At 49.1% G+C, this 16,251-nt stretch overlaps 1 protein-coding gene and 1 pseudogene across 2 annotated transcripts in view; one reads left to right on the top strand and one right to left on the bottom strand.

Moving 5' to 3' along the window:
• Window positions 1-5,337: 5,337 nt before the first annotated feature.
• The window catches only part of IL6R (interleukin 6 receptor), a 59,165-nt gene continuing 48,251 nt past the window's right edge, over window positions 5,338-16,251 (top strand). The window contains exon 1 of one of the 2 annotated variants that reach the window (XM_017513399.2): window positions 5,338-5,980. In XM_017513399.2, the coding sequence (XP_017368888.1) occupies window positions 5,683-5,980 (298 nt within the window). In that variant the 5' untranslated portion in view covers window positions 5,338-5,682. The remainder of the gene's footprint in view (window positions 5,981-16,251) is intronic. The other variant, XM_017513398.2, reaches the window with a different exon arrangement.
• Window positions 15,129-16,184, bottom strand: LOC119468781 (annotated as a pseudogene).

Here is a 16,251-nt window from a genome sequence, read left to right on the forward strand (position 1 = left end):
CTGCCTCAGCCTCCTGAGTAGCTGGGATTACAGGCACGCACCACCATGCCCAGCTAACTTTTTTTATTTTTAGTAGAGACAGGGTTTCACCATGTTGACCAGGATGGTCTCGATTTCTTGACCTCGTGATCCACCCGCCTCGGCCTCCCAAAGTGCTGGGATTACAGGCTTGAGCCACCGCGCCCGGCCCTAACCTTTCTTAAATGTATACATAGCTCATATTTATTTCAAGGTTTGATATTATAAGTGTTTTGGGTCTTTATTTAGAAGTTTGGTGATGTCTTTGTGACTGGAAATGCCGTAGAAACTTAACTCTAGTTTATATCAGTTGGTCTATGGTAAAATTAGTTTCATTATATATACGTTGTTTTGCTTAAAGTCACAGTTTTCAAGAACCTGTCAACAAGGTTAAGTGAGGACTTACTGTACTAGCTGACTTAAGAGTTTCAGTCTGGGTTGTGTCTGCTGTTAACAGTAATCTCTTGTCAGAGCTAAGGCCCTGCAGTTACTACCTCTGCCTGACAATTTACCTTTCCTGGAAGATAGTCTAAACTTGGACTTCGCAAGTACGTGTGAGCTATTTGCTCTTACACTTCCCAGCAGAGGCTGCATTACATGGTGGATTTGAGCAGAATGGGGGTTGAGTACTAATTGCCCTTCACCTTGCCAATCATGCACTCCATTTGCATTTATTATTAGCATGCTCTTTAGCAGTCATTTGTCTCTGCCGAGCTATTTATGTGAGCGCAGACATGTAAGCAGGTTCCTGAGCCAAACTGCCTGAGTTCAAATCTAGCTCTGCCATTGACCAGCTGGGACCTTGGGTGCTGTAATTTTATCTAAACTTCACTTTCCTTGTCTATAAAATGGGAGTAAGAGTTTGTACTGCACAGGGTTATTGTGAGGATTAACTGAGAAAACTACTTAAAGTACTGAATACGGTCCTGGCACCCAGTAAATGCTCAGTTAGCCTGATAATGACAATAATCTGGACATATGGTAACCTCATCCACTCCAGGGAAAAGAGAAAGAAGGTAGATATTAGTTACAATCGATGTCTTTCTGTTAAGTGAAATTTCCCTCCAAGGAAAAATCCTTATTTATATTAACCATTTCATAAGTCTTTTATTTTTTAAAAAATGCTGTATAATTTTATGGCCCATAAAATGAATTAGGCTGACCATAATTTTAATAAATTTGAAGCAATCCAGCTTAAAGATTAAAAGCTTTTCCAGCACCACAGGAAAAGTAAAAAAATAATAAAAAATAAGGCTGGGCACGGTGGCTCATGCCTGTAATCCCAGAACTTTGAGAGGCTAAGGCAAGAGGATCACTTGAGGGCAGGAGTTTGAGACCAGCCTGGCCAACATGGAGAAACGTCATTGCTATTAAAATTACAGGCCAGGCATGGTAGCTCATGACTGTAATCCCAGCACTTCGGGAGGCTGAGGCGAGTGGATCACCTGAGGTTGAGAGTTTGAGACCAGCCTGGCCAATATGATGAAACTAAAATATAAAAAAATTAGTTGGGCATGGTGGTGCATGCCTGTAATTCCAGCTACTTGGGAGGCTGAGGCAGGAGAATCACTTGAATCCGGGATGCAGAGGTTGCGGTGAGCCAAGACCGTGCCATTGCACTCCAGCCTGGACAACAAGAGTAAAATCCGTCTTGAAAAAAAAAAGGCCAGGCATGGTAGCTCATGCCTGTAATCCCAGCACTTTGGGAGACTGAGGTGGGTGGATTACAAGGTCAGGAGTTTGAGATCAGCCTGACCAATATGTGAAACCCTGTCTCTACTAAAAATACAAAAATTAGCCAGACATGGTGGTGGGTGCCTGTAGTCCCAGTTACTTGGGAGGCTGAGATAGGAGAATCAGTTGAACTCAGGAGATGGAGGTTGCAGTGAGCCAAGATTGTGCCACTGCACTCCAGCCTGGGCAATAGAGTGAGACTCCATCTGAAAAAATAAAATTACAAAAATTAAGCCAGATGCAGTGTGTCACGCCTGTAATCCCAGCACTTTGGGAGGCTGAGGGGGGTGGATCACTTGAGGTCAGGAGTTCAAGACCAGCCTGGCCAACATGGTGAAACCCCGTCTCTACTAAAAATACAAAAATTGGCCAGATGTAGTTGTGCACACCTGTAATCTCAGCTACTTGGAAAGCTGAGGCAGGAGAATCACTTGAACTCAGGAGGTGGAGGCTGCAGTGAGCCAAGATCCCACCACTACGCCCCAACCTGGGCGGGCAACACAGCAAGACTCCATCATATGTATATATGTGTGCGTATGTACATATATATGTATGTATGAGGTGATTCTCCTGCCTCAGCCTCCCGAGTAGCTGGGACTACAAGCACCCACTACCACACCCAGCTAATTTTTAAATGTATACATGTGTACTTATATATGTACATATGTATACATATATACATATGTAATAAATATATATATTTATATGTATATAAAACTTTGGCTCATGCCTGTAATCCCAGCACTTTGGGAGGCTGAGGTGGGTGGATCACCTGTGGTCAGGAGTTCAAGACCAGCCTAACCAACTTGGTGAAACCCCATCTCTAGTAAAAATAAAAATGTTAGCTGGGCATGGTGGCACATGCCTGTAATCCCAGCGACTCTGGAGACTGAGGCAGGAGAATCGCTTGAACCTGGGAGGCAGTGAGCCAAGATTGTGTCATTGCACTCCAGCCTGGGCAACAAGAATGAAACTCCATCTCAAAACAAAGAGAAAATATTATTTTGAAACATTGGCCTAAACGATGTCATCAGACGACCTGTTACCAATGGCCCTTCATGTTAAATCTGGAGCTTCTGAGAAGGGGCATCACAGAGCAGCTAATGACTAAATTCTACTTCAACATGTTCATTTTGTGGGTGATAAAATGAATTTTATGATTTTAAAAAACATTTAGATGAACTTTTCTGTCTAGAAAGATGTTTTGGGACAGTTTAGTTATTTACATTTATTTAACAAACCCTCATACAGAGTTTATCATATATTGTCATTGTTATAAACGTTTTACATATATTAACTTATTTAATTTTCATAAGAATCCTATGAGGGTACTCCTCCTCTCTCCCCACCCCCGCTGTTTTTTAGATGAAGACATTGAGACATAGAGAAGTTAAATGACTTGTTCAAAGACAAACAGCTGATAAGTGGCAGAGCTCAGATTTGAACACAGGCACTTTGGCTCTAGAGTTTGTGTTCATAGAATTATATTGTATAGTGCACCAAAAAAGTCCACTCTCTTAAAGGAATCTCATTTTATATCCTTTAGAAATATGAGTTTCTTCCCTTCCTCATCCCCTCAATAATGCAACCTGTTTTCTGGATTTTCATGCATCTAGCTTGTTTAATTTTATAATTTCAATACTTTATTAAAAATGTGGCAAAATATACATAACATGAAATTTCCCACTTTAACTTTTTATTTATTTATTTAAATTAGAGATAAGGAAGGTCTTTATCTATCCCCCAGGCTGGAGTCCGGTGGTGCCATCACGGCTCACCGCTGCAGCCTTGAACTCCTAGCCTCAAGCTATCCTTTCAAGTAGCTGGCACTACAGATGTGCCTCACCGTGCCTGGCTAATTTTTAGATATTTCGTAGAGATAGGATCTTGCTATGTTGACCAGGCTAGTTTCGAACTCATGGCCTCAAGCAATCACCCTTAGTTGGGCATCTTGTTTTTCACTTGGGCATTTTAATCATTTTAATTTAAAAATTTATTATTATTATTTTATTTTTAGAGATGGGGTCTGGCTATGTTTCCCGGGCTGGAGTGCAGTGGCTATTCACAGGCGCGATCCCACTACTGATCAGCACGGGAGTTTTGACCTGCTCCGTTTCCAACCTGGGCCGGTTCACCCCTCCTTAGGCAACCCGATGGTCCCGGGAGGTCACCATATTGATGCCGAACTTAGTGTGGACACCCGATCGGCGTAGCGCACTACAGCCCAGAACTCCTGGGCTCAAGGGATCCTCCAGCCTCAGCCTCCCGAGTAGCTGGGACAACAGGCACGCGCCACTGCGCACAGCACCATTTTTAAATGGTTTAGGGCATCAAGCATGTTCACATTATTGTGAAACTATAACCACTCTCCATTTCCAGAACTCTGTTCATCTTGCGAAAACGGAAGCTCTGTACCCAGTAAACAATAACTTCCCACTCTCCTCCTGCTGCCCCCTGGCAGCTACCACTCTGCTTCCTATCTCTGTTAATTTGACTACTCCATTTGTCCTTTTGTGTGCGGTTTATTTCATTTAGCATAATGTCTTCAAGGTTTATCGTGTTGTAGCATATGTCAGAATTTCCTTCCTTTTTGAGACTAATATTCGATTTCATATAAATACATACCATATTTTGTTCATCCACTCATCTCTTGATGGGCTTTTGAGTTGTTTCTACTTTTTGGCTATTGTAAATAACGCTGCTACAAACGTGGGTGGACAAATAACTGCTCAAGTCCCTACTTTCAGTTTTTTTGTGACTATATACAAAAGAGGAACTGCTAGATTATAAGACAATTCTATGTTTAATTTTAATGGTGATGCTTTTTATTTATTTATTTATTTTGAGACAGAGTCTCGCTCTGTCGCCCAAGCTGGAGTGCAGTGGTGTGATCTCGGCTCACTGCAACCTCCAGGTTCAAGTGATTCTCCTGCCTCAGCCTCCCGAGTAGCTGGGACTACACGCACCCACTACCACACCCAGCTAATTTTTAAAATTTTTTTGTAGAGTCGGGGGTCTCATTCTTTGTTGCCCAGGCTGGTCGGGAATTCCTGAACTGAAGCAGGCCACCCACCCGGCCTCCCAGAGTGCTGGGGTTACAGGCGTGAGCCACTGCCCCTAGTGTTGGTTTCTGTCTGTCAAGTCAGGAGGGCAGCCACGCATGTTCTTATGGCTTCTGAGCACCTGTGGCCCAGGTCCTGTGTCCGGTGTTTAGGTGCCATCCACAGAACCTTCCTAATAACCCTGACCAGCATAGGCTTTCTTATCTGTGACAAATGAGGGAACGGAGACTCAGATTCCGAACAGAAGACACAGACACAGTAGGTGGTAGGTCTAAATGGGAACCCAGGTCTCTCTTACTGCAAAGTCCAAACCGTTCCCTTGCCTCTGCTACAGCCTGCGAGGAGCAGCTGGGCAGAGAGACTGTGCCTTTACGGTGATGAGTCTTCCGATGCCCAAGCCTCACCCCAGACCGACGAAATCAGGATCCTTGGGGATTCGAACGTCGGTGGTTTTTAGGGTTCCCGGCTGATTCCAGCAGGCAACCGGGCTACCAAGCACTGCTTTACCGTAGGGTAAGAGGCACATCGCTCCTCGAGGGCTCTCCAGGTGTGCCTTTCACGAAAGGTTTCGTAAACCCGTTCTCGAAACCAAAAATCAAAACCAAGCCACTGCCCGCTGGCGGCGGATACGCCCTTTCCTCATCAACAGAACCGACAGGAGGGGCCCTGATGGGGCTGGCAGGCCCCTTCCCTCGCTACTCAGGTGCCGCGCTGTGGCAGGAAGCATCCCCTCCGTCGGCCGGTGCGCGGGGCTGTTGCGCCATCCGCTCCAGCTTTCGCAACCGCACCCTGGGACGGCCTTTAGACGCTCAGCGCGAGTTCCTCAAATGTTTTCCTGCGTTGCCTAGACCGTCCGCTGCTCTGAGTCATGTGCGAGTGGGAAGTCGCACTGACACTGAGTCGGGCCAGAGGGAGCGGAGCCGAGCGCGGCGCGGGGCCGAGAGACTCGCAGTGTGTGCAGAGCGCGGGGCTCCCGGGGTGCCTAAGCCCGCCTGCGCGCCCACCGCCCCGCCCCTGCCGCCCGGTTCCCACCAGCCCGCCCACCTCTGCGGGACCATGGAGCGGTAACCGAGGAGGAAGCATGCTGGCCGTCGGCTGCGCGCTGTTGGCTGCCCTGCTGGCCGCGCCGGGGGCGGCGCTGGCCCCGGGGGGCTGTCCTGCTCTGGGTAAGGGATTCGGGCGCACCTGGAGGGCTGGGGCAGCTGGCGGCTGGGGGAAACCGCTGTGGCCACCGCAGCCTGGGGGAGGCTGGAGGGAGGAAAGGAGGTGCGACGGCTCCCCTTTTGTGTAGCTGCCTTGAGTTCCCGCGGGCACCTAGCTGTGCGGTCGCGGGCAGTCGCTCTTGCGTCCCCTGCTGCGCCTTGAACCCTTGGCCCGGAGCTCTCCGCCGAAGGTCCCAGGAAGCTGTGCGGGAAGCTCCCTGCGGTCTGTGTTTAGGACTTGACTCTCGAGTCTCCTTCCCAGTGCCCCCATGAGCCTTTACACAACCGCGTCGCAGGTTACTCTAAGGGGAGACGGCCCGAGAGGGCGCGCCCCAGCGGGGTGGTGTTCCCGCCTGGGGAGTCCTTTGTACCAGCGCCTTTCTTCTCCCTCCGCATTGGGGGTCCACCTCGCCTGGTTCTCCCCCCACCCCCGCGGGTGCATGTGTGGATGACAGTGCCCTGACTATGAAGGGACTGACATCATGGGCGCTGAGTCACGGATCCTCCCGCCGCACGGACTCGCTTCAGCGGCCACCAGCTGTGGGAAGCCCAGTGCCCCAGTCCTGGGAATTGAGTCGGAAGGCTGGCAAGGGACTGAGATCTCCTGGGGCTGGCACGTGCTGGCTTCCCCTCCAGATAAGAGAAGGAGCCGTGAGGGAGAGGGCAGGGCACTTGTTGCTCCTGATGACTGTAATCTGCCCCTGGCAAGCCAGGCTTTTCTTGGGCTCTGGCCCAATGCCCAGCTATGTGTCTAGTCTCTCTTCTGGAGGAGCTGGGCAACTGGCTCTCCAGAGGTTTATTTTAGGGCCTGAGTGCTTCTTTGAGGACACAGCAGAAAACTAAGCAGGTGGCTGGGGAGGCTGAAGGCTCTGACCTTCACCACTAGATCACTCTGCACTCCAGCTCTAGGTGAACACTCTGATCTCTCCCTTCCGGGGGGGTGGCTTTCTGCAGCTAGAGGCTGAGCTGGAGTGTCTGTGGCTCTCTTTGCTTTTTGGATGGTGTGGTCTTTATGACTGGAAGAAAAAAGGCAGGGGTTCCTTTTTCAAGACGCATTTATAACTCCTGCCTGCAACAGCCACTATGGCTTGAGGCATCTATTCAGTGTTTTCTAATCCTCCACTGTATCTACATATAACTTTGTTTGAAAGAGGAGACTGAGGTTCTGGGAGGTTGGGATGGAGGTTGTCACGCCCCTGTGGTGGAGGCGGACCCCTTCCATGGCCCTGTGCTCCAGTGTGATAGATCGCTAAGCCTCTCAAAGATCACCAGGCAGAGCTGGGGGCACTGGGACAAGCTGAGAGTCACTCTTCTCTGGCTGAGTGCTGGGGCAGAAGAGGCTGACGGAGGGAAGTGGAGGCCCAGGCTTGCCCATAGTGGTGTCAGAGGGAGGCAAGACAGGTTCCAGGCCTCAGCTGGCCTCAGGAGCCAGCAGGGCTCCCTTGTCTGCCTCTGTTGCTGCTCGAGCCAGCCTGGGGCTCCTGCCCCAGGGAAGTTCCTGCTGTAGTTGCCACTGGATGCTCCCACGTGGATGCTAGGCCCTTCGCCGGCAGGCAGTTTCGGTCCGTTTTTCGTTTCCCTGCTGCTCAGGAAGGATGGGCAAGGTGGTCTCATGGCCTGGACAGCCCATGAAAGGCAGAACTGAGAGTTTGGGGAGGAAGTGAAAGCCCTCCCAGCTCAGAAGGAAAACACAGAGAAGTAGAACCTACCCAGCTCCTCTCCCACACCCACACAGACTCAGCCCACAAACTGGAGAGTAAAAATAAAGAAATCGTACAGGAAGCATGGAGCAAATGACTGTGAGATGTTTCGCTTTAGAGAAGTGAGGAGCAGAGGGGGAGCAGAGGCTGGGGTTGGCTGAGAGGGGAAATCCGCAGGCACAACGGGCACAGCCTGCGGGGCTCTTTCTTAGAGCCCAGAAGTTTGTTTTCCTGGGGATCAGCCGCCCACCACACACCCTGGAGCTGCCAGGACCCCTCAGGTGTGCTCCTTGTCTAAGGGCCTGGATGAGCTGGGACTTAGGCTTCTCCCAGCTCTAACACTCTGGTGCTGGAAGGCTGGACTTGAGTGACGCCGTTCCCTCTTCCCACTGCAATGCAAGAAAATACACAACAGAAGTACGCATACCTTTAAGTATCTCAAAGACCTTCCTAATTTCCTTCTAGGGCAACCTCTTCCTGCCCCCAGTACCCACATGCATGCCTAGCCTCATCCTAAATCAATATTTCTTAAAAGCTTAGTTCTGAGTCTAGCATCAGATTTGGTGTGTATGTTTCGTGGGAGGGCTTGGTAAACATGATGATTCTTGAACCCCAACCCAGATTTATTAAATAAAAACCCCTGAGAGTGAGGCCTGGGGCATGTCCTTTTACACAAAGTGCCCCTGGTGATTCTTAGGCACTGTCAGGTTTGAGGACGGCTGCCTAAATGGTGTCATTGAGGAACTGAATGAAGGCCCTCCCACACCGGGCTCTCTGTTGCTAGAAATCTCTTCTTGATTTGGCTTGCTGCTTGTTTATTCATTGCAGCAAACATTTCTTGAGTCCGTGTCAAGCCGGTGAGGACTGCGTAGGATCAGCTATGCAGACTCCACCGTCAAAGGAGCCTGAAAATGGTCATGTGTAGGGACTGAGAAGCCCCAGACTCTGACCCAGCCACTGGGTACCGACTACCCATGAACAAGATCGCCTGGCGTGGGGTCGGGGGTGGTTAGAGAGAGGAAGCTCTCTGACTGTGGACCGAGATCCCAAGGCGGCAGGCACACTGACCCTGAGCCTGACCCTCATCTCCAGCCATCAGCAGCTGGAGTAAACAAATACTCCCCTCACTGGGTATTTGTAGATTATACAAGGTACCCTAAGCGCTCACTGCTGTAAATACACACTCCCTTCCCCGCTGTCCTGAATCCCTGTCCCACCAGGCCTGGAAGCCACAGACCCAGCAAGCAAAAGCGTTTCCAGTCACTGAATCTAGTCTGGATTGAAGCTGTGCTCTCTAATACAGTAGCCACTAGCCACGTGTAGCTATTTAACTTTAAGTTACGCCAGTGCAGTGACTCACACCTGTAATCCCAGCACTTTGGGAGGCTGAGGCGGGAGGATCTCTTGAGCTCAGGAGTTGGAGACCAGCCTGGGCAACAGGGTGAGACTCTGTCTCTACAAAGAGATTAAAACAATTAGCTGGGCACAGTGACATGAGCCTGTGGTCCCTGCTACTCAGAAGCCTGAGGTGGGAGAATCGCTTGAACCCAGGCAGCCTGGAGCCATGTTTGCACGACCGAACTCCAGTCTCGGTGACAGGAGACCCTGTCTCCAAAAAAATTAAATTCATTTAAATGAAATCAAATAAAAACATTTAGCTTCCTAGTTGCATTCGTCACATTTCAAGTGCTCAGCAGCAGGCTACTGTACTGAACAGTGCAGATAAAGGGCTCATCCTTCATCGCAGAAGGTCCTACTGGACAGTGCTGGGCTAGAGTGCTAGCCAGCTTCCTCCAGAGGTTTTCTGTTTTCTTTTCCTTTATCCCCCTCTCCCTTCTGCGCTCCTCCACCTGAACGCAGCTCATTTCCTGTAGGTAATGGCTAAGGTCTTGAAGCCAGACTCATCTCTGCCCTGCCCCGCCAAGAAAAAATAATATGACCTTGGGAAGGGATTTAACTTCTCTGACACCCAAGGTTCTAGAAAATAGAAATAATTGTATTACCTCGAAGGGTGGTTATGAAGATGAGATGAGCTGACTAAGGTATTAAATAGTGTGTTTACAGAAGTCCCTCACACAGAGCAAGTGCTCAAATAAGCGTGGGTAATCATTCATTCACTCCAAAAATATACTTGGAGCTCCTACTCTGTTCCAGGCACTATTCTAAGAGCTGGAGATATAACCGTGAACAAAAGAGGAAAAAACCCTGGGCTTTGGCCGGGCGCGGTAGCTCACGCCTGTAATCCCAGCACTTTGGGAGGCCGAGGTAGGTGGATCACCTGTGGTCAGGAGTTTGAGACCAGCCTGACAAACATGGAGAAACCCCGTCTTTACAAAAATACAAAAAAATTAGCCAGGCGTGGTGGCGCATGCCTGTAATCTCAGCTACTCGGGAGGCTGAGGCAGGAGAATCGCTTGAACCTGGGAGGCGGAGGTCGCGGTGAGCCAAGATTGCACCATTGCACTCCAGCCTGGGCGATAAGAGCGAACTCTGTCTCAGAAACTAACAACCACAGCAACAACAACAAAACAACCACCACAAAAACCCGGGCATAGTTGTTTCCTTCCAGTGGGGAGACGACTGACGGGACGTAAATTAAGTATGTGGCCTGCTAGTGACTAGTGTTAAGGAGGAAAATAAGGCCGGAGAGAGGCAGGCCCGTGTGTTTGTGGCACCGTGGGGCACATGGTGTCTCAGGTGGGAGGCCAGGGAAGGCCTTGCTGAGAACGTGATCTTTGAGTGAAGACCTGAAGGAAATACACAAATCTTTAGAGATTCCTCTATGTCCGTCTTGGGCAGGAAAAGTCCTGCCTCCTCTTTAACAATCTGTGTTACCTGAGGGTCTATTGTGTTCTGGAGCAGAGGACTCTGTGGGGACGCATGGATGTCCCCTGTCCTGGAGAAGTATCTTTGGTATGGCAAGCCCTCGGCCCTTTAGCTCCTTGAACTCTAGCAGAGGGAAGTGCTAAGTGCCAAGTCATTAACTGTAAGTGAGATCCTAGAGGCTGGAGTGGCAAGGGGAAGGTGGCAAAGAAAAGCCTTTTTTTATGATACAGGTTCTCACTCTTGTCGCCCAGGTTGGAGTGCAGTGGCTCACTGTAGCCTCGACATCCTGGGCTCAGGTGATCCTCCCACCTCAGCCTCCTGAGTAGCTGGGACTACAGGCGTGCACCATCATGTCTGGCTAATTTTTTGTATTTTTTGTAGACAGGGTTTCACCATGCTGCAGGCTGGAACAGCTAGGCTCAAGCAATTCACCCACCTTGGCCTCCCAAAGTGCTGGGATTACAGGCGTGAGCCTTTGTGTCCAGCTGGGAGTTTTTTTTGTGTGTAATCTGTGTTCTTTACCCTTTCCTCTTGCCTGTGATCTGAAGAGGTCAAAAGTCCTCGGCAAAGGCAGAGGCTTTTCTGCCACTGGGTTCAGGCTTGACCTTAGCTGGACCTCAGCAGCCTCCCCCACTCCTGCCCATCTGGCGGGTGGCTTCTGCCCAGAGGAGTGTGACCCCTGAGGCCCTGCATCCAGCCTGTCTCCCCAGCAGCACCTGTTCCCTGAATCAGCTCCCACCCCACTTCCCAACTGCTTTCCTGAAAAGCGTCCTTTGGTCTTCCCTCTCTATATGATGGTTGCAATAACTGTTACCGTGTATGGCGCGTCAACTGTGTGCAAGTAGCTGTTCTAGGCCCTTGGCATCTGTGATCTCACGTAATCTTCAAAACAGCCTCAGGTGAGGGGACTGCTGGCCCCATGACATAGATGGTGAGCTGCAGGACAAGACGAGACGTCAATGTTGCACATATGGAAACAGAAATATCTTTCGTTTTTGTTTTGAGATGGAGTCTCTCTCTGTCTCCCAGGCTGGAGGGCAGTGGCTCCATCTCGGCTCACTGCAACCTCTGCCTCCTGGGTTCAAGTGCTTCTTCTGCCTCAGCCTCAGGAGTAGCTCGGATTACAGGTGCCACTATCACGCCCAGCTATTTTGTTTTTGTATTTTTAGTAGAGACGGGGTTTTCACCATGTTGCCAGGCTGGTCTCGAACTCCTGATCTCAAGTGATCTGCCTGCCTCGGCCTCCCAAAGTGCTATAGGATTGCAGGCGTGAGCCACTGCACCTGGCTGAAACTGAAATGTCTACTAGACAATCAAGAGAGGATGGTGAGGAGTTGCATATGGGAGCCGTAAATTTGGGAATCAGGACTGAGCTTGAGATATAAATTTGGGAGTCAGGTGTAGGCAGATATTATTTCAAGCCTTGAGAGTGGCTGAGGTCCCCCACATCCATTCATATGACTTTTGGTCAGGGGAATGGTTTGCAATCCATATCACTATAAATAAATTTCCTCTGTCTCTGAAAGAGGCAGTTGGGGCAGCAGAAAGAAAACAACTTTCGAGGCAGGCAATCTAGGCCTGTCTTCTCATTAACCACTTCACCAGCTAGGGGACTTTTGGGCAAGTCACTACAAGCTTGAAAGTATAACATACTTTTTGAGCCTGGGTGTGGTGTATCATGCCTGTAATCCCAGTGCTTTGGAAGGCCAAGGCAGGAGAATCACTTGAGCCCAGGAGTTTGAGGCTGCAGAGAGCTGTGACAGCAACACTGCACTCCAGCCTGAGCGACAGAGTAGGATCCTGTCTCAAAAAAAAAGTATAAAATACAGTAACAGACAAAAATTTATTCTTGATGAATGTTGACCCGAAGAGCCCTTTTTTTGGTGTTTTTTTTTTTGAGACAGCGTCTCTGTCACCCAGGCTGGAGTGCAGTGGCACAATTTCAGGTCACTGCAACCTCCGCCTCACGAGTTCAAGCGATTCTCCTGTGTCAGCCTCCCTGAGTAGCTGGGATTACAGGCACCCACCACCATGCCCGGCTAATTTTTTTTTCCCCCGAGATGAAGTCTCACTCTGTCGCCCAGGCTGGAGGGCAGTGGCGCGATCTCGGCTCACTGCAACCTCTGCCACCTGGGTTCAAGTGATTCTCTTGCCCCAGCCTCCCGAGTAGCTGGGAGTATAGGCACGTGCCACCATGCTCAGCTAATTTTTGTATTTTTAGTAGAGACAAGGTTTCACCACGTTGGCCAGGCTGGTCTCAAACTCCTGATCTTGTGATCTGTGGGCCTCAGCCTCCCAAAGTACTGTTTTTACAGGCGTGAGCCACTGTGCCCGGCCTCTAAGAGCTTATTTTGATGGGAGGAGGGCGATGCTATAATGTAAGGACTTTCTCCCAGAAAAGGAGAGAGAGGTGACAATGCAGTGGGGGTAATAATTACAATTGCTCACATTTTTTTGAGAGATTAGTATGTTCTGAAAACAGTGCTGAGGTTTTTGCATTAATTAATTATCTAATGTAATCCTCACAACAACATTTGAAGTACCTATGGTTATTATGTCTATTTTACGGATGAGAAAAGTGAGGCCTAGAGAGGTTGAGAAACAAGCCAAAGGTCACACAGCTAGTGAGTGACCCAGCTAGGGTTGGAACTTGGGTATATCTGAATCCTGGGCTTGACCTCTAGACCCCTGCTCCTGTGGACTAGGAAAGAGTTCACTTATTTTTATTAAACAAAGAACTTCCCTTTTTTTTTTGTATTTCATTATATGGATGTACTGAGTTTATTTACCTGGTTCCCTTTTTTTTTTTTTTTGAGATGGAGTTTCGCTCTTGTTGCCCAGGCTGGAGTGCAATGGCGCGATCTTGGCTCACCGCAACCTCCACCTCCTGGGTTCAGGCGATTCTCCTGCTTCAGCCTTCTGAGTAGCTGGGATTACAAACTCCTGACCTCGTGATGTGCCCGCTTTGGCTTCCCAAAGTGCTGGGATTACAGGCGTGAGCCACCGTGCCCGGCAGCCGGATTCCCTTTTGATGGATGTTTGGTTGTTTCCCTTCTTCCTCTTATGGACCCTGCTGCGGGGAATAGCTTTGCATATGCCTCTTGTGTGAGTGCAAGGACACCTGCAGGATAGACTCCCCAAAGGGGAACTGATGGGCAAAGGCCCTGAGATTTGTCATTTTGAGAGAGAATAGAAGTTGCCCCAATTTATACTTCCAGCAGCACTGTGAGAATACCTGTGACCCTACGGCCTTGCCAAAAGTGTGCTATTAAACTGGTGTCTACGCAGACAATGGCTTCTATGTGGAATCAATTTGCGCTTATCTGAGTAAGATTGTATGCGTTTTTTAATGTATAACTGACGTTTGCATAATCTACTTGGACCTGCCTGTTCTTATTCATTGCTCATGTTTTAAAAATTGGGTCATTGATCTCATTGTTTACAGGAGCTCTTAACATATTAACACGCAATACATGAGTTGTATATTTTTTCAATTTGTCTTTGACTTTTTTTTGGTGGTGGGAGTGGTTTTCTGCCAGCAGTTTTTTTTTTTTTTTTTTTTGAGACTGTGTTACCCCAGCAGGAGTGCAGTGGCATGCTCATGGCTCACTGCAGCCTCGATTTCCCAGGACTCAAGCGATTCTCCTGCTTCAGCCTTCTGAGTAGTTGCTAGGCTGGAGTGGCGCCATCGCGGCTTACTGCAACCTCTAAAATTTTTTTACTTTTAGTAAAGACAGGGTTTCACCATGTTTGCCAGGATGGTCTTGATCTCTTGACCTCGTGATCCGCCCACCTCGGCCTCCCAAAGTGCTGAGATTACAGGCGTGAGCCACCTCAATTGGCCTAGTCTTTGTATTTTTTAATTTAATATTTTTTTTGAGATGGAGTTTTGCTCTTGTTGCCCAGGCTAGAGTGCAATGGTGCGATCTCGGCTCAGCGCAACATTTGCCTCCTGGGTTCAGGCAATTCTCCTGCCTCAGCCTCCCAAGTAGCTTGGATTACAGGTATGCGCCATCATACCTGGTTAATTTTCTATTTTTAGTAGAGACGGGGTTTCTCCATGTTGGTCAGGCTGGTCTTGAACTCCTGACCTCAGGTGATCTGCCCGCCTCAGTTTCCCAAAGTGCTGGGATTACAGGTGTGAGCTACTGTGCTTGGCTGCAAATCTGTGCCTGGCTGCAAATTTTTTTTTTCCAACTGCAGTTGAATTTACCAGTCTCTCTTTATAGCTTCTAGGTTTTGTGTCATAATAACATCTTTCTCATTCCAATATTTTATTCAATTGATTTTTTTTGAGAGAGTTATCCACCTTTATTGGAGGAAACCCTGCACTGTAACTGGTTTTTTGTTTGTTTGTTTGTTTGGTTTTGAGATGGAGTCTCACTCTGTTGCCCAGGCTGGAGTACAGTGGCACCATCTCCGCTCACTGCAACCTCTGCCTCCTGAGTTCAGGCGATTCTCCTGCCTCAGCCTCAGCCTCCTGAGTAGCTGGGATTATGGGCGCATGCCACCACACCCGGCCAATTTTTTGTATTTTTAGTAGAGACAGTGTTTCACTGTGTTAGCCAGGATGGTCTCCATCTTCTGACCTCCCAAAGTGCTGCGGTTACAGGCGTGAGCCACCATGCCTGGCCTGTAACTGTTTTAAATAATGCGTGCCCTGCCCCACCCAGTGGCTCCTGGGCTCAGATGATCATCTCCAGGGCCGGGCATACTCCACTTGTTTGGCCAGTTCCGTGGAGGGAATGGTGGTGTCTTCCAGCTTCTGCTGCTGGCTGGCAAAACTATAGTAGTTGTTGGGGCCCAGGATCCACCCTTGCTACTTGGCAGATCAGTCATCTTTTTGGGTGTGTTGAAGAGGAAGATCCGGTGGCCTCGGTGAAAGGGATTTTCTCATAGGCTTTCTTGATGCGCCTCGTGATCTCATCCCTGATAGCGTCCAGCGGGATGTTGATGAAGGTGTAGCTCTGGGCGGGGATGTTACACGTGGCCAGGGATGCCTTGTTGGAGCTGCCTTCCATTAGGTACTGCTCAAGAGCTGGTGCATGTATGCTGACTCGGGGAGCTGCTCCTTGTAATCAAAGTAGTAGCATTTGAGGTGGGCTATGCAGTGCTCAAAGGAAGGGGTGTCCTTGCATGGGGTGCTCCACTGGGCCCCAGTACCCAGTATGTCCCGGGCCGGAATGAGCTGCTGTTTGGTCAGCTTGGTCCCTGTGGTTGGCAAGAAGTTGAGCTCCAGAACTAGCTTGAGGCGCCCAGTTCTTCCCGGCACTTGCTAAGATGGGGGCTTGTAAGGTTCCACTCACCCTTGAGTTGCTGTGCGTGCCAGCCACAGCCTGCAGGACAGTGCCCGAGGATGCCATGGCCTGGAGCTGGAGACACCACTGTCCTGTTCACCTCCACCCCCATTCCAATATTTTAAAAGATTCTCCTTTTCTGGTATTGTTAAGAGTTTTGAAAGTTTAAATATTAGATCCATTTGAATGTATTAATATTATGGACGAGGAATAAAGTCTGACTCCAGCTTTTTCCTTCCAATTGTCATCTGATATCCTTTTACAGTTTATTAAATCCATCTTTTCTTTTCTTTTTTTTTTTTTTGTTTTTTTGAGATGGAGTCTCACTCTGTTGCCCAGGCTGGAGTGCAGTGGTGTGATCTCGGCTTACTGCAACCTCCACCTCCTGGGTTCAGGCGATTCTTCTGCCTCA

This window comes from Cebus imitator, unplaced genomic scaffold (assembly GCF_001604975.1).
Source record: "Cebus imitator isolate Cc_AM_T3 unplaced genomic scaffold, Cebus_imitator-1.0 Scaffold491, whole genome shotgun sequence".
In the NCBI taxonomy this organism is placed as follows: domain Eukaryota; kingdom Metazoa; phylum Chordata; class Mammalia; order Primates; family Cebidae; genus Cebus; species Cebus imitator.